This window comes from Felis catus, chromosome D4, assembly GCF_018350175.1.
Source record: "Felis catus isolate Fca126 chromosome D4, F.catus_Fca126_mat1.0, whole genome shotgun sequence".
NCBI lineage: Eukaryota > Metazoa > Chordata > Mammalia > Carnivora > Felidae > Felis > Felis catus.
In genome coordinates this window covers 15,171,283-15,194,164 of record NC_058380.1, presented here as the reverse complement: position 1 = coordinate 15,194,164, position 22,882 = coordinate 15,171,283, and the positions used below count along the sequence as shown (strand labels likewise).

The window sequence follows — 22,882 nt, the reverse complement described above, 5'->3', positions numbered from 1 at the left end:
GTGTTCAAAGATCTTTCAAAAAGCTAACAGGGCTGTAGTAAAGGGAGGCAGAGAATAGAGCAGGTGAGGCTGGAGGAGGAGGCTGTGGCCAGACCGCCTGACGGATTTTGTAGGAGGGAGGAGACCACGGAGGGCTGCTTCAAACAGAACGGGACTCAAGTTCAAGACAAAGCTGATTGTGCGGAGGCACTGCTTTCACTTGGGAAATGTTGCTAACTCCCTTCTGATTGAGGCAATATTCTGTTTGCTTTTGGCTTGCAAGCAGTTGAACAAATAGCTGGGTGGCTGCAAGGGACGGTGGCTTAACAAGATAAACGCGGCTTCTGCTTATTTCATGCTATGACCTTGGCCAGGCCTCTAATCTCCTTGAGTTTCAGTTACCCTGTCTGTAAATTGGGAATAATAATAACTACCTTGGAAAGTGGCCGTGAAAATTAAGTGAGGGAATTTGTGGGAAACGCCTGGCACTTATTAGCTGCTTGGTCCAGGCTCCCCTTAACCCTCTCCTTTCCAAGATGACTCTTGCAATTCTCTAGGGATTCTATTCCTGATGGACATGGAATGAATTCTTGCAACACCTGCCATAGTTTAAAAATGCTTACATCTACTGCTCTCATTTGAGGCTCCTAAGTGACCCGTGGGAGGGAGTTAGAACATGTTACTAGTGTCCCGTTTTAAAGCTGAGGGAACCGGAGTGCAGACATCTTCAGTGATTTGCTCAAGGTCACACGGCCCTCAGGAGGCACGGACGGAACGAACTGGATTTCGAAGCTTCTCATTTCAGATCTGATACTTTTCCACACGATACCATTTCCCCCTACGTACTAGCCAGGGTCCCACTCGCATCCTCCTGGATGGTCTCTAACAAGTGCTTTCAGACCCATTGCTTCATTTGTATTGTGCCTTCCTCACTCTGATTGAGAGAGTGGACATTTGGATGATGAAAGAAGAGGTATGATTTGGGCACTAGATTGCCAGACAGGTGGACCAACAAGAGAGAAGGCACTCTAGGGTAGTGCTTCTCGAATTTGACTATGCAGGTGATTCAGGGAGGATTCTTGCTGAAATGTAACTTCTGATTCTGCAGTGAGGTCTGAGATTCTGCATTTCTTTTCTTTTTTTAATTTATTTTTGAGAAAAAGAGAGACAGAGCACGAGTGGGGGAGGGTCTGAGACAGAGGCAGACACAGAATCCGAAGCAGGCTCCAGGCTCTACACTATCAAAATGGAGCCCGACGCGGGACTCAAACTCACAAACCGTGAGATGGTGACCTGAGCCAAAGTCAGATGCTTAACCAACCGAGCCCCCCAGACGCCCTTCAGATTCTGCATGTCTAACAGACTTCCACGTTTTGCTGATGTCACTCAAAGTGTGGCCACTTGACCAACAGTAATGGCCTAATAGTTTTGGGTCAACCTCATAATTTTACCTGTAATGACCATCACCTAGTTGCTTAGGGACCTGACTTTCTCTTTCTCTCAGACACTTACATGCAGCCAGCTCAGAATCACTGACCTTCCCCCTTCAGAAAGTGCCTGAGTCCAACAGGAGCCAGGTGGTGGCCACGAACCCATGGTGGAACCAACATTGATTTTGCTCCCGGGAGGTAACCATTCAGTACAAATGCAATGTTTTAGCTCATCTCTGAGGACTACTGTCTTGGCAAATCATTTCATTCTCAGGCACCTGCCTGCTTCAAGAAACCTAATCAGCAGCAATCCTAAAGTGAATAACGCATGCTCTAAGGGATAGTTTGAGCCCAGTTTCACGGGGAGTCTCCCTACTTCAAGTGTTCACGTGATTTCTTTAAACTGGACTTCACCTACTGGATTTGTCAATACCTTCTTGCCAGAATGAGAGGGCTGTGTGAGAAGACTCTTAGGGATTATGGGAAAAAGCTCCTTTGCAGAGGAACCCAAAGTTAAGGTCATGCCTCCGATGTGGCATGAGTAATCTGTGGGCTGATGTAATACAGATACATATCTGAAACCTCATGGGAAAACAGGCATTGATAAAATGGTGATACCTTTCTCTCAAAGCAGCAGTCACCTGGCTTGTGGTGGTGTTACTGATGGTGGCAGTTTGGGTTTTCATGATGCTGGTATAATTATGGCCAAATCCCTCACCCATTTACCGGGTTTAAGTAGCAACATAGAGCCATGTTCAAAAGAACACGGGCAATGGTTGCTTCACAACTCAAGCCACTGCTAAAATATCAGAGGAGCGGATATTTGTGTGAACCCTGATGCCATAAACCGATACATTTTGAGCACGTCTGTGTATCAAAATCTCCCCCACACAGACACTGTTTGCAAGGGATGTAAATTGTTGCTAATATTTGGTTTTCTGATCACATGCTGTAATATCTCTACCTGATGACTGTATTGTAATGGTGAAATCGTTAACGAAAATTTGTTTCCTGGGAATCTATCTGCGCAAATGTCACAGATGTCAAAACTTTGCCTGAACAACTACCAACTCCCCCCTCCATCCAGGTCCTATCATGGGACTATTTCCACTGCCCTCCGGATCCTTACTACGAAATTGAAACAAGGCAAACAACACATAACTGAACTGCGCTCTCTTTGGAAGGGAGAAGGTTCCCATGCAAGCAATTGTATTGTTGAACCTTAATATCGTGAAACATACAGAGAGAAAAAGGACGAACTTTCTGGTGCTTCTGCATCTTACCTCTTTGATACGGTGTATGCGTGATGTGCAGAGGTCATTGATGAGTACTTTTGTCACCTGTGGGACGTAGGGAAGTTGTGGTTCGAAACAGACATGCCTTCTCATCTTTTCCTTTCCTGAGTTGAAAAAGCTGAAGGGCTTTTTCAAACAAGAGTAAAAGAGTATACATTCGTGTTACTGAAGTCAGACTATAATATAAAGCAGAAACGAAAGGAAAATTTTCTTTCTCCTACAATTGTTTTGGTCACTCCCATTGTTTTCATTCCTCTGACTACAGTTAAATATTTTCCTCCCTTCTGTTATTTCCTCCTTAATTTCCTTTTAGATTTTTTTTTCTTTTTCTTTTTTCTTTTTCTTTTTTTTTTTTTTTTTTTACTTTCAGTCTCAACATTTTGCTTTGCTGCCTCAGGGTTTGGGGTGAAAGGAGTTTCCAGAGATGTAGCTTTGATTCTTTTAAATGTTTAACACCTCCGCCTGACTTTTGTTCAGCCTCTCCTATTATTCATGCCCCATCTTAATATCCCCCCTCCCCCTCCAAAGTCTTTGGTCCTTTTGTAGGTGCCTAATGCTGAGAAGAGTTTGCACATTGACAGCATATACCCCTTCCTGTACATTTACCCATCGCTCCACATGCCGTGACCCAGGTTCTCAGTTTTGGAAATGCACACAGGGGACATAAGATGGGGAATTCCGTTACCCTCCCTCACCCTTGGTGTATCGCAAAAGAAATTCTCTGTGCATTGAAAATGTGAGCTATTCACATCCCTCTGCCACTGAGAAAGCGCTGGCTTCCCTTAGAGGATCTAAAGCCACTGCTGTAGCCCCAAAGAGGTGATGTGACCTTAGGGCACCTTGGATATCTATTGGAGGGAGTCAGGACCTCTCTCCCCTTTAAGCCAACTGGTTCCAAAATGTTCTATCAACAGGAAAGGCTAATAGGTTTTATTTTGCCTGTTAGTCAAATTCGGCTTGATCCAAGCCAGAAATATTTTGAGGAAAGGGCTTATTTATTTAGAATTGTAACTTTATGCCAAACACATTAAGACATAATTTTTACCCTGGAAAGCCCTTTTTTTTTCCTCAAAATTATGATGTATTCTTGGGCACTAAACTGCATTCAGGAAACGGCCACTTCTTTTTAAAATCTAAGGTCATGAGGCATCCCTTAAAGGCTGACATATCTAAAATTTAAAAAGTAAAAATCAATTTTTAAGTTTCCTCCACATTCCCATTGATTGTTTCCCCAAATGAGAAGCACTTGATGTCTAACAGCATGCATAGGAGTCTCTAATTCCCAATCAATATTGTGAACTTTAAGCTGAGGTCTAGTTACATATATTATTCACAAGTATCCTGCGTCCCAAACTCATAATTAGCATGTAGTTAATACAACAGTTAAATAGAACCCAAGATGTTTTTCTTTTATGTGATGATCCCTTTCCCCCCAAAACTTGCTGAAGGCAAACAGCAAATGGAAAATGAGGTGGTCACCATGATAGATCATTTCCACGGGCCTGACATAGGTTTCATGATTATTATACCAAACATCCGTTAGCCTACACGGCTTCACATAACCATTTTATACAACAGAAAAGATGATTATTCACAAACATTTGGTCACACAGTTAGCTGGAAGGCAGATGTCAAATGTAAAACCCACAAAAGTAAAGCAGAAAGAAAAAGGTCACTAAGGTAGTTCTTGCCCAAAAACTTCTCCACGGCTGAGGAGAAGAAAATGAAGGGAGGGTACCTGGCCTTGACAGCCACCTTGGTCATCTCACTATGTATGCTGGGCTCCGTTTGCCGAAAGGCCCCTGTTTGGGGGAGAACGCATATATCTCGTAATCCGAAGACTGTATTGCTATCTCAGTATCCTCTCCAGCCTTATGGACGCATGCCTGGAATGTTAAAAATTGTCTCCCAGCTAATCTCCTGGGACTCTGGCTGCTCTGCTTCAATCCATGTTGGGTACATTAACATCAGCATTCCTAAAACACCCATTTGATCCTGTCATGCCCTTATTACATCCGGAACAGAGTCCAACCTTCTCACTCTACAGACCAGATCAAGATTCACTACAATCTGGCGTCCTTTTCATCATCGAAATTTATCTATGACTTGTTTCCACAAATTCTCTGCCTGTGTCCCGTGACCTCTTCCCTGTGTTACACGTGTCCAGAGGCTGGTCCCTTCCTTTGCTCTTGTTCCCCTTCTTTCCACCAATCCGATCCTATCCTTCAGGGATGCATTCTTCTGGCCCATTTCCTACCCTTTCGTGAGTTCCACTCTGCAATTTACTGACTAAAGCACTGCTCTGGTCTTTACCCTACAACCTTCCATTTTTTACTGGCTGATCCTGATGTGAATACACGCTCTTCTTTGATTACAAGCCCCTTGAAGGCAGGGGCTCACTCTCTCATGCTTTCCCATGGTACCTTCCAGGTGCCTCAGGTATTTACTCACTATTTGGAAGAACATAAGTAATTTAATAGCAGGATATGAAAGGCTAGTTGAGGAAAGAGGGGAAAAGAATGTTAAGTCCAATTGGACCAACTAGTGAAATCATCACGAGGAGATGATACTTTAAGTGAGACTTGAAGTATGAGTAGAAGAAAACAGTGAAACTTCAGCCTGAGGAACAGCATGAATAAATAAAGGAACAGTATGCAGCAGAAGGGCATGGTGTTTGAGACAGTAGAATGAAACTAAAATACAGGGTAAACTGAGGAAAAAAATAAAAAGTTGGAAAAGCATATTGGGGCTGTTTATGGTTAGGAGAAGCATATCTGGAAAACCTAGAAGAACCACCTAAGTGTCCCAAGGAGTGGCCAAAATGTGAATTGGGTTGGTTTAGGAAGATTATGATGGGGGGGGGAGATTATATTCTAATGAGGCAGAGGTGGGGGGCAGGAAGAACAAGCCATCTTTTTATGATAGTATAAGACAAAGTGATACCAAAGGATGACTAGGAATTGTGTGTGTCATTAACAGGAGAGGGAAAATGTGTGTGTGTGTGTGTGTGTGTGTGTGTGTGTGCACACGCGCGCCTGTGGGAGAGAGAGAGAGAGAAGGAGAGAGAGAGAGAGAGAGAGAGAGAGAGAGAATGTGTAAGCAGCATAAAGCTAGGGATGACAGTGAGACGAATTTGGGACATATTGTTTAAGATGTTTCCCAGCCATCCCTTGGGAATAAAAATACAAGAAAGTAAGGACTAGGGATGCATAAAGGAAAATACTCTTTAAAAGTAATTAGAAGATTCTCTAAAATGTGTTCATGAGGGCTAGAATGCTGATGCACTCGTTGGGCAAGTCAGTAACTTTTTAATTCTTTAAATGTTTATTTATATTTGAGAGAGAGATAGCACGTGTGTGTGAGCAGGGGAGGGGCAGAGAGGGAGAGGGGACAGAGGATCCCAGGGGGGCTCTGCGCTGACAACAGAGAACCAGATGCAGGGCTTGAACTCACGAGGGGCTCAAACTCACAAACCGGGAGATCATGACTTGAGACAAAGTCAGAGGCTTAACTGATTGAGCCACCCAGGTGCCCCAGGGCAAGTCAGTATTGAATTTTTCCTTCTTCGGGGTGAACTCAGATGACATCATGTGTTTCATGAAGGACATTATCTGCGTGCCATTACCCTTTCCCATACCTCCATGGCTCTGTCCTTGAACCTCTAGTCTCATCAGAACTGCTATGCACCCCCTCCCCCTTTATTTATTCATGCACATTTTTTCCCTGTCAATTCCAGGCTAGCACTACAGTTTTTCGAGCTCCTCTAAACACATGGGCTGATGCTGTTTTGACATACAAATAATTGTGTTTGTGTGAATAGGCAGATAAGAAAGATCATCCTTCCCTTTGTTTTTGTTTTTTTTTTCCAGCAAATCACAAATATCATAGTGTGCTCGTGTGCAGAATATTATTGGTCTTACCCATGTATAGCTACTGGATTGTTGGTCTTTTGATTCAATTTTAAGTTATTTATTCAAGAATCTTTGATGGACCTTAAAAATCACCTGAAGGCTGAGATTGTATTGGACTGTGTGGATAAACCAGAAAACCAGACCAACATAGTTCTCGACCTTATCTTACAAAGCTTACAGCCTAGGAGAGAGGGGAGACATTTAAAAATGACTTTTCAGGGGCGCCTGGGTGGCGCAGTCGGTTAAGAGTCCGACTTCAGCCAGGTCACGATCTCGCGGTCCGTGAGTTCGAGCCCCGCGTCGGGCTCTGGGCTGATGGCTCAGAGCCTGAAGCCTGCTTCCGATTCTGTGTCTCCCTCTCTCTCTGCCCCTCCCCCGTTCATGCTCTGTCTCTCTCTGTCCCAAAAATAAATAAAAACGTTGAAAAAAAATTTTTTTTAAATAAAAAAAAAAAATGACTTTTCAAAAATGTGACAAGTTTTACGATGGAAGTTTAGGAGACCAGGGAAACAGTTTTGATATCAGGCTGTCTAAGTAATCTTGTCAATTACAGAATATAGAATTAATTGTACTTAAGCATTTAGGGATACATGATAATATACATTTTACTAATTTGACAGAATATTAAGCTATGGTATAGACATGACTTCATAGAATAGCTAAGTTAGTGTAAATTCACAGGTTATTTGAAATATATACAATATGAGGAACTAAACTGAAAATGTATAATCTTGATAGCTGCCACTGGGGAATTTTTAATAACCAACTGATTTGTATTTAGTATAGCAACAAATTTAAACCTCGGTTTGGGGGAGGGGGGCAGTGTTTCAATACTTTCTTCCTCTGGGTTGCACTGTTAATAACTTATCTTTAAATATCAAGTAAGGGGCGGTGTCTGAATTAAGATATATGTTAAAAATATAGTGCGTATGTCACCCTTCATTTAAAACTGCATGTATCACAGTGATTCTGAGATTCACAATTAGATACAATAATTCACGTTGTAATAATAAATCTAATGGAAGGTTGTAATACATAATGTTCAATAGCATGCTTTTGGTGACTTTTATGTTTCAAAACTAAATAAGAAAAAGGAGAATAAACAAGAAATAATGAAATGAGAGAAGGGACAAGAAATTCTAGCTTTTTCCAGAAACAAAACATAACTTTATTTACCACAAAAGGAAGACTTCTTAATTAGGCTTTGCAAAATATTTTTACTCTGTAAAATGACACATCAAGGCCCTATTAGGCTCCATAATGAAGCAAAGGTTGAAACTCATACTTTTTAAATGACATACTAACATTTTTAAATATTACTATTCTTTCATACGCAGAACAAAATCCCATGTTTTCTAGACCCCTCTGTCTATTTAGATGCAAGTCTCTTAGATATCACTAAGAAATCTAGTGCCTGATTTTATCTGAGGGCAAATAAATGATTAGATAATCTCTTTAAAAGAATACAACCCTTATGCCTTGAAAAAGCCAGTGAAAACATGTCACTCACCAATTTTTTTTTCTACGCAAACTTCTTTTAAAACCTACCTGTAAAACAGTAAAACAAAGGATCAGAAAATAGTCACTTATGATACCAAATCTCCAGCAGCCCAACATGAGAAACTTCAGAATCTGAAGTGAAGAATTGAGATGATTAATCGAAATTAAAGCCACCAAAGCCTCTGCCCTTACCTCAAACTCAGATACAAGCACTATTTCTAGATTTTTTTCTCTGGTCTGTATTTTCTAGGGTTCAAACAACCTCATACCTCAGTGTAATTTCAAAGTATTGCTTTGTTTTAATAAGTGTGTGTACACACGCATGCACACGCGTGTGTGTCCGTGTGTATAAATGTCTTGAACGGCCCAAAATGCCTTGTAGGGTGGGGCAGGTGAGGTAGGTGAAGGAGGTAAGGTTTTAACATTGGCCTCACTTAGGCCTATTGAAATGCTGTAAGTCTGTAAAAGAACTTCTGAAATTTGCTGCATATTTAAATGCTCCTTTCTTTTCCTCTCTATAGATTTTCATAAACAATGAGTGGCATAATTCAGTGAGTGGCAAGAAATTCCCTGTCTTTAATCCTGCAACCGAAGAGAAACTCTGTGAAGTAGAAGAAGGAGATAAGGTGGGTTTCGCAGCACATAGGCCGGGTTTCTTTGTTGGTCAACATCCTGTGCTCCCAAACAGGCCACAACTTGTAACATGTCATGAAAATACCATTTCTGGGGCCCTGTGGGAAAATTTTCTTGGTACATAAAGGGCACCCAGTAGCCTTGTGATAATGATGAGCCTAGGTTTCTGGGTGTTGCGCTGGGTTTCTTTACACTATTTCTCCTTGCTCACTCTTCAATTTAAATAATATTGGGGTTTATTGTACAAACAGACTATATGTAAAGTGATTGGTCATAGACGGATACAGTAGAGAAATCCCTTATTCTTATAAAATGTTTTTTTTTTTTTTTTTTTTTTGGAGCTCCTGGGTGCCTCAGTCGGTTAAGCCACCGACTCTTAATTTCGGCTGAGGTCATGACCTCATGGTTTGTGGGTTCAAGCCCTGCATCGGGCTCTGCGCTGACAACCCGAAGCCTGTTTGGGATTCTGTCTCCTTCTCTCTCTGCCCCTCCCTCACTTGCTCTCTATCTCTCTCTCAAAATAAATATAAATAAACTTAAAAAAAAAAGATTTAAAATTGTTCTTTTTTAAGTTGCAAAATGAAACTAAGGAAACAATGTAGGACGTTTGAAATGGTATATTGCCAAGTTAGTTGATTAAAAATCATTGAAAGAACATTGATTAGTACCTTTAAAAATTGAACTTTTGGGGCGCCTGGGTGGCGCAGTCGGTTAAGCGTCCGACTTCAGCCAGGTCACGATCTCGCAGTCCGTGAGTTCGAGCCCCGCGTCGGGCTCTGGGCTGATGGCTCAGAGCCTGGAGCCTGTTTCCGGTTCTGTGTCTCCCTCTCTCTCTGCCCCTCCCCCGTTCATGCTCTGTCTCTCTCTGTCCCAAAAATAAACGTTGAAAAAAAAAATTAAAAAAAAAAAATTGAACTTTTGAATCCTGAAACTGAACCATTAAAGGTATTGTTGCTTTCTAGCTAATCACGCTAAATTAAAATCCAACTTTTATCATTTTTTAAAAAATTCTAAATATTAATTTAATCCTCAAGCATCCCAGTGGGAAACCTATCATTTGCGACCACTTTCACAAATGATAATGAAATAGCAGAAAGGACAAGTTGGCTAATTTACTTTAGGTGATGTTGCTAATAAATAACAAAATCAGTATTCAGATGCTGTCCTTCTGACCCCAGAGCCTGAGACTGGCAGGGCAACCTTACTTTGTGATTATTATAAAAGTAAGATAGGGTAATATTAAATAGCCTGGGGCATGAGGAGAGTAAAGGCCTTCAGAATTTTTATATGAATATATACCTTAAAATGTATATGTGTTTCTCAGTCTTTTTTTAAATTTTAATTTAATAATTTAATTTAATTTTATTTTATAGAAAGAGAGAAAGAGTGTGAGCGGAGGAGAGGCAGAGAAAGGGAGAGAGAATCCCAAAAAGGCTTTGCACTCAGCATGCAGACTGTTAGGGGCTCTATCCCAAGACCCTGGTATCATGACCTGAGCTGAAATGAAGAGTCAGATGCTCAACTGAATGAGCCACCCAGGCGCCCCTGTTTCTCAGTCTTTAGTAGTCCAAATGTTATCAAGCTTTAAATCTCTGTCTCGTAAGGTATCAAAAGGTAAATTACTTCGCTACGTAAAAAGACCACTGAAAGTTGAAGTCAGGATAACAATCCAAAGTGCATACCATTTGTGGCACAATGTTCGGTTCGCTGGGTCAGTGCCATGTTCCTACCCAGCTCCCACTCTTTCATTACCTTCTACCCACTTGGTGAGATCACCGAGGTGAGATTAAGCCTTGCAGATCTATTTTAAGATAGCCATAGACCTGAGAGGCTCGTTTGGGTTTAGAGAAGCACCTGGATTCAGGTGGCAGTATTATCAGAAGACATAAGATCCGTGCCTCAAGGGGCAAGAATGCAGAGTTTAGCCAGAAGGGTCGACAGCTTGAGAAGTAGAAGCCTAATAGAAGGGAGACAAATGTCACCTGCTTTCAGATTTCACTTTGTGTATACACCAGAGTTTATCCGTACATAAATTCTTCACGGGCTTCTTACCAGCTCTGGGGAAACAAACAAACAAACAAACCGCAACTCTCTTGGTTTTGGCTTTTTCTCGGGCCTCCCCCAAAATGTAGGAGTCCCACCTTCACCATGCCCAGAATCAGCCTCCGTGACTGCCAAGGTCACGGTGCAGCCCTTGGAACCCAGTTCAGATCATTATCTGCAGCGAGACCACAGCTGTTCCATAGTTTATTTACCCTCTTTGAGTTTCTGTTGCTTTTTGGGTAAAATGGGGAGATAGGGAAAACTTGGGGGAGGTTAAATAAGAAAAGATGTAAAATGTTTTAACAGTGCCGGGCACATAAAAAAGCCTCAGTCTTTTTTAAAAAAAATTTTAATGTCTTTTTTTTTTGTTTGAGAAAGAGACAGAGTGCGATGGGGGCGGGGCAGAGAAAGAGGGAGACACAGAATCGGAAGCAGGCTCCAGGCTCTGAGCTATTAGAACAGAGCCCGACATGGGGCTCGAACCCATGAACTCTGAGATCATGACCTGAGCGGACGTCGGATGCTTAACTGACTGAGCCACCCAGGCACCCCCAAAAACCTCAGTCTTTATAGGGTTTTACACTTCTTTAAGACACCCCAAACTTCCCAGGTAACATTGCCCTCTTCCTGTGTCATTAGAGAACATCATATGCACCTATATTATCACCCTTGTGTTGTATAGGTTTGGGTTAATTTGTCTGAGACAGCATGCTTCTTGTAGAGACCAACACTGCATCTCACCTTTATATTTTCAGGGTCTAACACTCTACAGGTAACGGATGAATGAGCTAATCTCCTCCGTCAAGCTCTGAGCTTCCATATACTCCACACACCTCATCTTAAAAATCTAGTACTAAATTAACTGTTGACTAAGGCAGTGGCTCTCACAATTTTGCGTGCAACAGAATTCCCTGGAAGGCTTGTTGAAACACAGATGGCCGGGCCCCACCCACCTCTAGAGTTTGTTTCCGTAATTCTAGGGTGGGGCCTGAGAATTTGCATTTCTGACAGATTCTCAGGTGACTCTGATGTTGCCAGTTTGTTGGGTTGGAGGTGGAGGAATATACTTGGAGAACCACTGAACTAGGTATTAGTAAGTTGTATCCCCTCTGTTAGCATTTAATGGAGGGCATGGACTTAATAAGTAAAATGTTAGAGTTGGAACCTGCGCTGTGATCATCTATGATTACATCTATGATCTCTGCACCTCTATGAAATGTGACAAGACCAAACTTGAGCAGAGATATACTGATGGTCCCTGGTCACATGCTCCAGGAGACCCGGAAGTCTGCGTCCTTTGGGCTATTCCTAGAAATAAGAGGAAAATGTGTTCTTCACATTCAACAAAGAGGAATGATGTTTTATCAGAGACTTCCAGAGATCTACACAGCACTGCATTAAAGCACCATATTACATCAAGTGTCCTTCTGGTTGCTTGAGTAGCTCTGGAGACCCTGGGGTGGTGGGGAAAACAATAAAGGGCAAGGTAAGGTACATTTGAGCCCCCTGACAGCTGCCTCCTCTGTCTCTTCAGAGGTATAAATGCTACTCAGGAGTAAGGCCGCAGAACTGGTTGCAGTTTGCAATTAACAACAGAACAAGTATTCCGGATGCTTTGGCTCTGGTGCCTTGGACATCTCTCTTTGCCACGGGCTTCCAACTTTAGTTTCATCAGTGAAACAAATCTGTGTCAGGAGTTCCAGCTGAATCTCCTCAGGCAGTCTGAGGACTTTTCTTGGCATCGTGGTGGCATTTACCTTCGTCCTAAACCGTAGTGAGGGAGAGCTGATGATCAAACCTGAAGCTTTAGAAACGTTGGTCATTTGTTTGCTGTGTGCTTTTTGGCAGTTTTACTCCTGCTCATAGCAGAGCAGCATTGTCTGTGCAAATGTAGATCAGGGACACTCATTAACATCCAGCAAAGCTTCAAATCAGGTCACAATGCTAATCGAGTTGCTGGATACTTGATCATTTGAGTTCAGTTGTTTATGATATAAACTGTTCGGCATAAGCAACAGCTTGCTTAATATTTAGCACTCTTGTCATCGTGTTCTCTTTCAGGGGTAATCTACTAACGTTTCTTTCTAAGTAATTATTGCTGGTCTCACAGTTTTGCCGACAAATGTGTACTAACTTCTAACGTTGCTTAGCGAAAGGTACAAATCTAGTAAATTACACAGTCACCGTAAACCTAATATTCTGGAACTGACTCTTTAGATAATGAGCCAAGAGGTTTGGGGGATTTAATTTATGAGCAGAATGGAGCTAACAATGGGCTATATACCGCCTTTCAATGGTGTTATAAAGAAAGGAGGAGGGGCAAGAACAAATGGAACTTACAAAGCAAAGCACTGATGTGGGTGGGAACTGTTTTCTTTTCACTTCACTGGCTCTTTTAGGCTATATTGACTAATCCTGAAAACTGCTTTTAATACTAAGCATGACCTAACAAATAATTGGTGGGGATAAAAGTAAATGTCCATTAAAGTAAGTGCTTATGACAAGTGTAAAAGTAAAACTGGTCTGAGAACTATTTTCTCCAAATTGGAATGGATTTACTATGGCAATGCACATCCTGGGAGTGATAGAAAAGTTTGTCTTTCCTTAACCATGTTTAGGAGGACTTTCATATTTTATCTTCATTCAATCCGCTTTCATACATTCAGCTTTAGTCCCTTACTTCAAAAAAAGGAACATTTTAAACACTCTAAGGCAAAAGCGTTGTTGATGGTGGCAAATCTGAATGTACCAAACTGTTTACTGGTTGATTAAAAAGCTAATGTCCTTGCAGATGCTATAGTCCCGGAACAAAAAGCCAAGAGATGCTAGTCGTAAAACTTTTATTATGTTTGTAACAACAAGCTTCATGCCTAATACGGTTAATGTAAAGGCTCTGTTACATAATGGAATTGATTAAAGTACGATTTACGATGTGAATGTCAATATCAGCAAATTATTTATATCAGGAGCACTCTTCTATAAAATCAATGTGATATGATGACTTTAAAAGATAGGTCATTAAATTATTAAATATTTATTAACTGCCTATTGTAGGCCCAGAATAGTAAGGAATAGCACAGCTTTTAATACAGATAGCAATAAATATTCATTGCAAAGATCACTATCAGGATATTCTTGCAAAGCTATGAAATTGGATTTTGGAGCCAGATGTGAGATCTAATTTTGGTTGCTAGGTTTCCTGCTGGATTTCATGTCCTGTAAAACAAGGTGCGTGGTGCTTAACCGTGGTGGAAACTGCGGGGTTATGGAGGGTGTCACTTAGTGCATAGAGCTTGGTAAACTCTTAACTAGTAGCTATTATCAAGCTGGATTAGCCTGACAAGAGTTTAGGTAGATTCTGATCTTTGACCTGGGTCTTTTTTTTTTTTAATGTTTATTTTTGAGAAAGAGAGAAACAGAGTGTGAATGGGGGAAGGGCAGAGAGAGAGAGAGGAAGACCCAGAATCGGAAGCAGGCTCCAGGCTCTGAGCTGTCAGCACAGAGCCCGATGTGAGCCTCAAACTCATGAACCATGAGATCATGACCTGAGCCGAAGTTAGGTCAAGCGCTCAACCGACTGAGACACCCAGCTGCCCCTGAGCTGGGTCTTAAAGAACATGTAGAATTTTCAAAGTAAAGGAGTGTGCTGGTAGAACATTCTAGGGAAGGAGAATGGCAGGAGCAAAGATGAGAAGCAGTTGGGCTAGACAGAGGAGACAAAAATGTAAACACGAGTTTGGGTAGGTGAGGTGGTGCCCCATAACGTTGGGTCTTGAAAATCAGGAAGAGGAGTCTGGCCTTAGGACGGTAGGGCAAGGGGAGACATTGCAAATATTTGAAAGGGAAAGGGATCACGTAAAATTGTTTGAGGAAGATTAGCCTGATAGCAGTAGAAAAGACAGTTTGGTGAGAGAAGATAATGGACATGGGAAAATTAGCAGCAGTATGAGATAATAAAGCCCTAAAATGATACAGGGTAGTGAAAACTGAAAGGAAAAAATTAAAATATACTAGAACTGAGAGTTGTTTTAAGGTTGTTTTGCCGCAAATATGATAGCACTTGCTACCACTTAGTGAACACTCAATGTAATGTCTGTCACATAGAAAATGTGTTTCCAGTGTTACCTTATTTAATTTTCAAAAGGACAGTCTCCCATCTTCGCTATTTTATCGTTAGCAACCTGATGCCGAGACTTACAGAATAGTGTTTGACATATTTTTGGATGGGTGGAAGGATGGATGGATGGAAGGAAGGAAGGATGGATATCCCAAAAGTCACAGAGATAATAGATGAGGAAACAGAATTCAAACTTGAGTTGTTTTCTTCCAAAGCTATGTATTAACCACCATTACTCTATTTCTATGCCTGTGAGATAAAATAGAAGATAGGAGAAAAGGAGGATTATAACCCAAAGGACACAACCACAAAAAGGTCTTTATTTCAGGAATGTATTTTACGTATGACAGAGTTAATTGTCTTGAAGTCATTTTTTCCCATATCCCTTCGAGAGGCCAGGACGCCTATGATAAACCATATTTGGTTAAGGCCAATAGCAGAACACGGACAGAAGAATCCAAGAGAAAGCTGGGGCACACAGGTCTGTTTAAACACAGAGCAGCATATATTTTATAAGCTGTGATATCCACAGATCCTGCTGGCAATTTCAGACTCTTGTATTTTTGTTTTTTTTTTCCAAACACTGCTGTCTGAAAATAACTTGGAAAAGGTTAGAGCCCATGGCCTAAAACAACGTCCAAATATAAACGATCAGTGTGATTAGCTGAATACCCAAAATATGACTATATACATATTTAACCTCAAAGGTTAGGCAGTGAGATAAACAAGTGTGTGATGTATTACAGTGAAAGGATGTTTACTTGTGCTCGGTGAATATTATCACTGCATCACACCACATTACACTTCTTTTAATTTTGAAAAAATTTTTATGTATTTTTAGAGAGCGAGAGAGCACAAGCAGGGGAGAGGGGAAGGGGGAGAGACAGAAAGAATCCCAAGCAGGCTCCAAGCCGCCAGCACAGAGCCCGACGCGGGGCTCGAACTCACGAATCATGAGATCATGACCTGAGCTGAAACCAGATGTAGACAGATCCTTCTCTATACCAGTTTCACTCTGCTATGCTTTTTTCTCTCTACACAAGAGGAATGAACACACGATTATGATTTTTACCCTTCAACAGCAAAACCCAGTTCCTATACACCTGCAGTAGGTTCCAGATGAAAGTGTATAGGCTATAGGGTCACCGGCCATCCAAGATGATACACACCATTTTAGTCGATCTTGAGCTTTCCCTGGAACTCTTGGTAACGCAGTCACCAAAGCAGTATCACATAGTGGTGAAGAACAGTCTCTACAGTCAGAGGCGCTCCGTTTAAAATTCCCTTCTGCCACTTCCTGCCACTGACCTTGGGCAAACTTCCTCTCTCTCTTTGCTTCACTTTCTTCATCGGTAAAATGGGGAACGTGTTTGTCTCACAAAATTCTTAAGAATCAAATGAATTGGGACGCCTAGGGGGCTCAGTCCGTTAAGTATCCCACTTCGGCTCAGGTCATAGTCTCACGATTTGGGAGTTTGAGCCCAGCGTTGAGGCTCTTGTGCCGTCAGTGTGGAGCCCACTTCAGATCCTCTGTCCCCTTCTCCCTCTGCCCCTCCTCTGCTTGTGCTTTCCCTCTCTCTCTCTCTTTCTCTCTCTCTCTCTCAGAAATAAATAAACACTTAAGAAAAGAATCAAATAAGTTAATGTGTGTAAAGTAATTAGAACATGATTTGATATATGTATGGGAAGCCTTTCAGTGATAGCAATACTTGAGTATTATAATATTTCTATTCTAGGAAATCAAGCCTGAGTTCTGTGTGTGGAATTCATCATTCCAAAGATTAGGCAGCAGGTATATAATTCCAGTATACGATACTTGAGTTTGTACAATGTGCTAGACGTTGGGCTAATGAGGACACAGCATCTACTTATGAGGACCTTTAGTCTGTTCTATAGGGTTCCTGCCATTGGATTCGCTAACTCGTTTAGGCTACTGAATTGAATTCCCTTTGACTTACAGGAGGATATTGACAAAGCAGTGAAGGCCGCAAGACAGGCTTTTCAGATCGGCTCTCCATGGCGCACCATGAATGCTTCAGAGAGAGGGCGGCTAATATACAAGTTGGCTGACTTAATTGAAAGAGATCGTCTTCTCCTGGCAGTGAGTATTAATCAAACTGGGCAGGTAGTGAGATCTCTAGAAAGTACTCGTTGTTTGGATTGGCACGTCGGTTATGTTTTAGTCATCACTACATGCTCACTACAAACAAAACGAAAAGACCTCGACCAGCTCCAGTACAGAAAGTCTTATCAGTGAGCTTATTCTCGAGTACTAATCTGCACTCTAGTTCCAGACGATGTTAATTTCTACCCGTGTAGATTCTACAGTCTAAACCTTGGCAATCCAAGTTAAACCAACTTACACAAATTTCTTTTCTCTATTCTAGAATTCCTTAGAGCCTTCAACGAGGTCACATGCAGTGAATAGCCTAGAATAGTACACTGGGTTTCTCCAACTTACTTGAACACGGGACTCTTTTTATGGAAAATCTCATACAATTTGTCAAAGGTGCCCAGAATATTTCTCTAAAATAAATCTATTTCTCTTTAATCTAGCCCACCAAGACACTTAATAAATAAATGGCTGCTTTTTCCCCCCCTGAAATGTATGCATCCACAATGGTCTCGATTAAATGATATTTTCTTTACAGTTGAAAAAGGTGAAGAAGAAGGAAAGAAATCCAATCGTGCATGGCTTATAATAATTATATTTTATTGTATACTGATAAAAAAAACATTTTGGCAGTTAGATGAGTCAGTTAAGTAAAATGGGCGAGGAGTTTCCTTATTTTCTTCTTAGTTAGGTATTATAGTGAAGCCAATTGAACCCAAACCAATACCAACCAAGATCAAGTTTCAGAGCAAATTTTTATTACCTTTAGAATCTTTTACTGGCAGTAACAAAGAAGCCTCTATACTTATTTTTAAATCAACAGGAGCAATTATAGTTAATCAAAGAACTATTTATTATTTAAAGGTTCAGCGTAATTCAAAGTATGCAAAAGTGTGGACTTAGGAGTTACACACAATAATATTACATTAACCAAAATGTCCTGGAGGAAGAAAGCAGAATTTGCCAAAACTTGACTTTTCTTATTTAGCTGCTCTGTGGAGTGTAGAGGGCTTGCTCCCTCTGTCTGATAAGCTCCTAAGGGGGAAAGAAAATCAGGACACGAAAATCACGTTTGATCTAAGTTTTGAGATGGCTCACAACATAATGCGGAGACAGGAGATTGTCTGATAAACGAGGAGCTGTTTTAACAGTTTGTCACCTGGACATTCCTGCCCTGGCCGGACATGAGGTCCCAAAGAGCTCTTAAGAGTTCCTGCTTAAGGAAAGGAGGAAAGGAAGACAGGTCATCTGACACCAATAGACGGTTAGAGCACTAGACCAGAAAATGTTGAGCTTTACAGCCTGACCACTCAAACAAGAATTATGATAATAGTGGCAAAACTGGGAGTTTCACAATTAAAACTTCTACTGAAGAAAACTCATGAACTAAAAGATGCAGGGGTCACTGAAGTTTGTGTAACTTGATTGGTTATATCCAAATGGCATGCAAAAATTAAAAATCATTGAGGCACTATATTTTTTAATTTTTTTAATGTTTTTTTTTTTTTTTATTTTTGAGAGAGAGAGAGTGAGTAGGGAAGGGGCAGAGAGAGAGAGAGGGAGACACAGAATCTGAAGCAGGCTCCAGGCCCCAAGCTGTCAACACAGAGCCCGACCCAGGACTCGAACCCACAAACGGCGAGATCATGACCCGAGCCGAAGTCGGACGCTCAACTGACTGAGCCACCCAGGCGCCCCAATCATTGAGGCACTATTAATAGTCCCCGACATTTAACTGTCCCACAGTTGTATTTATGCGCTAAGTGAAATTTTGTTGGAGCTCTGATCTAACGAAACTAGGTGCACTCACTCTCACCAACTTCGTGTCTATCAAATTGGAACCGATTCCTAGAAAGCTGGTCAGCTGGAGGACAGTCAGAATGAGATGGAAGAAAGGAACACTAGGGGTTAGTAACCAGAATCTCACTGCCCTTTCTATCTGGATCTTGGTATGTGACCTTAAGCAAGTCTAAGTAAGTCATTTTAGCCCTTTTCTGTTTTACCCCCTTTGTTAGAAAGGGAAGGTGATATAAGATGGCTTACAGGATTTCTTTCTATTTCCAAAATTCTCTAACACATGATCATTGAAAATAATAACGCTGTATTTTTTAATCTAAAATGTTTATGGAAGTTTATGTTTGAGGTTTGATTTCTTTTTCAGACAATGGAGTCAATGAATGGTGGAAAACTATTCTCCAACGCATATCAGATGGATTTAGGGGGTTGCATAACGACATTACGCTACTGTGCAGGGTGGGCTGACAAGATCCAGGGTCGCACGATACCCATCGGTAAGGAGCTTTGAGAAACCACCAGGGATGGGGGGTAGGTGCGAGAAGATTACTGTAGAGCTGAATTATTCCAAATCCTCCTTTTTAAAGATGTCACCCAAAAAGTCAGTCTTATTTTCACCTTGACTTTGAGACGACGCAGCTCTGAACTTCTGCTAAGATTTATCACATAGCTTTTTAACATTGTTTCTGCATAGTCACACAGAAAGTACCACTAGAGATTTGTTAGACAATTTTAAAGCAAGAGCAGTCTTGTGCCCACAATCACTGAATTAGGGCAATTGTCTCTCTCACGGCACAAACTTTCAAAGCTGGCCTCAAATTATTTATTGTGTATTCCAGTAGGGGCATTTATACCCCTCCTATAATGTAATTATTTAAGTGTCTTTGCATGTTCCAGAGTGAGTCAGTTATGGTCATCTGTGCCTGGTCTAACTCAGTAGTTACAGCAGATTAATTAAACAAACCAATTCACATTGATTTATTTCAAGTAGCTTCAAAGCAAGATGAGACTGTGTTTACAGCCCAATTTAAGAATTTGTGTGAGTAGATGTGTATGTACGTGTTTTATTATTTCAGTAGAGAATGCACATAATGAGATATGAATATAAAGAAGCATCAGTTTGGAAAACATGATGGGTAGAATTTAATTCCTATAAATGCACTTACTGGCTGTAGAAGTACAACACCCTCTGGGCTGGCCCTCCTGGGTATTTTCAATCTCATGACAGCCTCCAGCAGGTTAAAAGTGATAGCCAGGAATTAAAAGGGGGGGGGGGGAGTGAGACCATGGTAAAAAACAAGAAATGTGGCTATGTTAGAAATTCTTGCTTTACCCTTTGACGAGGGAGAAACCATTTTAAGTACAAATAGACTTGATAAGGAGCTTTCTTGCTATGATAGCCAGGAAGTTTTTGTGAGAACTAGAATAGAACAGAACAAAATGTGCCATGTAACCTCAGAATGACCACATCAAACTTTGAGGTATATCAATCGATGAAATCCAGATTGCAAAGCAATGTCTTTTACTTCTGACACTTTTTTTAGCAATGTGTTTTACTTCTGGCATTTTTTTTTTCATGGATTAATAGAGTCTGCTTTTATTTTTTGGTAGGGAAAAAAAGCCTTTAGAATAAGCAACAGGCTTGTAGGGAGATACTTTTTTTTTTTTAATTCTACTCTCTTCTAATTTTATTAGTTTTACTTCAAAAAAATTCTGCCATTACTGATAGAAGTTAGAACTGTCAGAAATAGCACTCTAACAGGTATTTTCTTAGTCATACACCTTTTACCTTTTTTCTTTTTCTTTTTTTTAAGTTTATTTATATATTTTGAGAAAGAGAAAAAGAGAGAGAGAGAGAGCACATGTGCATGTGCGTGTGCACGTGCATGAGTGGGGTTGGGGCAGAGAAAGAGGGAGAGAAACAGAGAATCCCAAGGAGGCTCTGCACAGGGCTGGAACTCACAAACCATGATCATGACCTGAGCTGAAACCAAGAGTCTGATGCTCAACTGACAGGGGCACCTAGGTGCCCCCCTTTTACCTTTTTTCTTAAGAAAGAAAGTAAACTTTGAGAATGAGGATAATTTAGAAAATAGCCCTTCTACATGGGTGAGAGATAGAACTAAATATCTTTCAGATATTTTCTGGCTTCACATCTTTTCCTTGACCTATATCAGTTTTATGGTTCCTCTCATTTCAAATTACTATTTCAGAACACAATTTTTCATTTTGTAAGTGGTTGGAGATATGTTTTCTTGGTTTCCTAAATTTTTGGTTTTGTTTTTATTATTATTTTTTTCAATGTTTGTTTATTTGGAGAGAGATAGAGATAGAGTGTGAGTTGGGGAGAGGCAGAGAGAGAAGGAGACACAATCCAAAGCAGGCTCCAGGCTCTGAATTGTCAGCACAGAGCCAGACGTGGGGCTCGAACTCATGAGCTATGAGATCATGACCTGAGCTGAAGTCAGATGCTTAACTGACTGACTGAGCCACCCAGGCACCCTTGTTTTTGTTTTTAGTTATTGTGTATACCTTTCTGTAAGTATCAACCCAAACCACCATCCCATGTATGTCAAATATACTTGTCCATAAATGATTGTGTTTTATTTTCCAGATGGAAACTTTTTTACTTATACAAAACATGAGCCTATTGGTGTATGTGGCCAAATCATTCCTGTAAGTTGGTTTTCTATATCATTTTCCGTTTTAAAAAAGAAAAAAAAAGAATTCTATTTCATTTGGTAAAGAAGCTCTATCCAACATAAATACGTTCTCAGAGATTTGCTAAATGTGGACCAAATGTAGTAACTGATGAGCTTAGGTCTCCCTGTGACTGAACTCTTTAGGTACAAATGAGTTAGTCCAGAATCATGTCTATATTGTGGTGTATCTCTTGAGTGTTTCAGTACTTGAATGTGTTTCAGCATTGACATTGACATTTACTGTATGGTTTGTTTTTAAAATGCTGTGTTATATACTCTTTTTAAGACCCGTGTTTCACATGTAACCAAAGTGGTCATCACCAACTTCTCTGCTTCTATTCTTCACTTTTTATCTCCTCATTGAGACTTATCATGGAGAATAGTAGCAACCAGTGTTCATGTCCTAAATGCCTGTTTTCAATTAAAATGGAAGGAACTGTTGGACCACTGTATGGAATGTATCCTACCTTTAGTAGTATTTTTAAGCAGAATCGTGAAGATTTTCTTTTAAACCCCCAAAAGAGGAGGCTACCTAACTGATTTCGCCAACATATTCAAAGAGGCCAAATAAAAAGTTGGCAGAGTATTCTGAAGTTTTTGATTATTTTTTAAAAATGTTTATTTATTTTGAGAGAGAGAAAGAGAGCAGGTGCGAGTAGGGAATGAGCAGAGAGAGAGGAAGAGAGAGAATCCCAAGCTGGTTCCAGGTTGTCAGCAAAGAGCCCCATACGAGTCTCCATCTCTGAATCATGAGATCATGACCTGAGCTGAAATCAGGGGTTGGTTGCTTAACTGATGGAACCACACAGCCACCCGTGAAGTTTCTAAATGAGGAAGTCACAGTGAATTAGCTTCTGCTCCAATGAGACTGAAATGCATACATACAATTTTTTGAATGAAATTGCTCATTACTTCACAAATCTCAATAAAATTAATAAAAACTACGAAACCCTGGGCACTAATAGTGGCTAATAGTTATTGCATGACTATGATGAATCAGTCAGTCTGTTAAGTCTTTGGCCTACTTTCTTGAAGAATCCTCAGGATGACCTTCCAAAGTAGAGAGGATTTTTATCAGTACTTACAGATGAAGAAATCATCCAAGGAGAGCATGTAACTTGTCTGAGGTCACTGGGCTAGTCAGTGACTGAGCTGAGATTTGAACCAAGTTCTTAGCCACCAGATGCTAAACTTTAATGTCTTTAGCGAGATATTTGTCTTAGAAATAAACACATACCCACATACCCCCATACCCACACACACACTCACATACATATAATTTTTATTATTGAAGTATAGCTGACATACAGTGTTATATTTGTTTCAGGTCACTGTTAAGTCTCACTATTGGGTGTGTAGTTACAA

At 40.7% G+C, this 22,882-nt stretch overlaps 1 protein-coding gene across 1 annotated transcript in view; it reads left to right on the top strand.

Annotated features, from left to right (window-relative positions):
* Positions 1–22,882, top strand: part of ALDH1A1 (aldehyde dehydrogenase 1 family member A1) — a 59,007-nt gene that overhangs the window by 5,059 nt on the left and 31,066 nt on the right. Inside the window, exons 2-5 of the mRNA XM_003995407.4 lie at positions 8,637–8,741; positions 16,869–17,009; positions 19,183–19,312; positions 21,430–21,491. Coding sequence (XP_003995456.1) covers positions 8,637–8,741; positions 16,869–17,009; positions 19,183–19,312; positions 21,430–21,491 — 438 coding nt within the window. The remainder of the gene's footprint in view (positions 1–8,636; positions 8,742–16,868; positions 17,010–19,182; positions 19,313–21,429; positions 21,492–22,882) is intronic.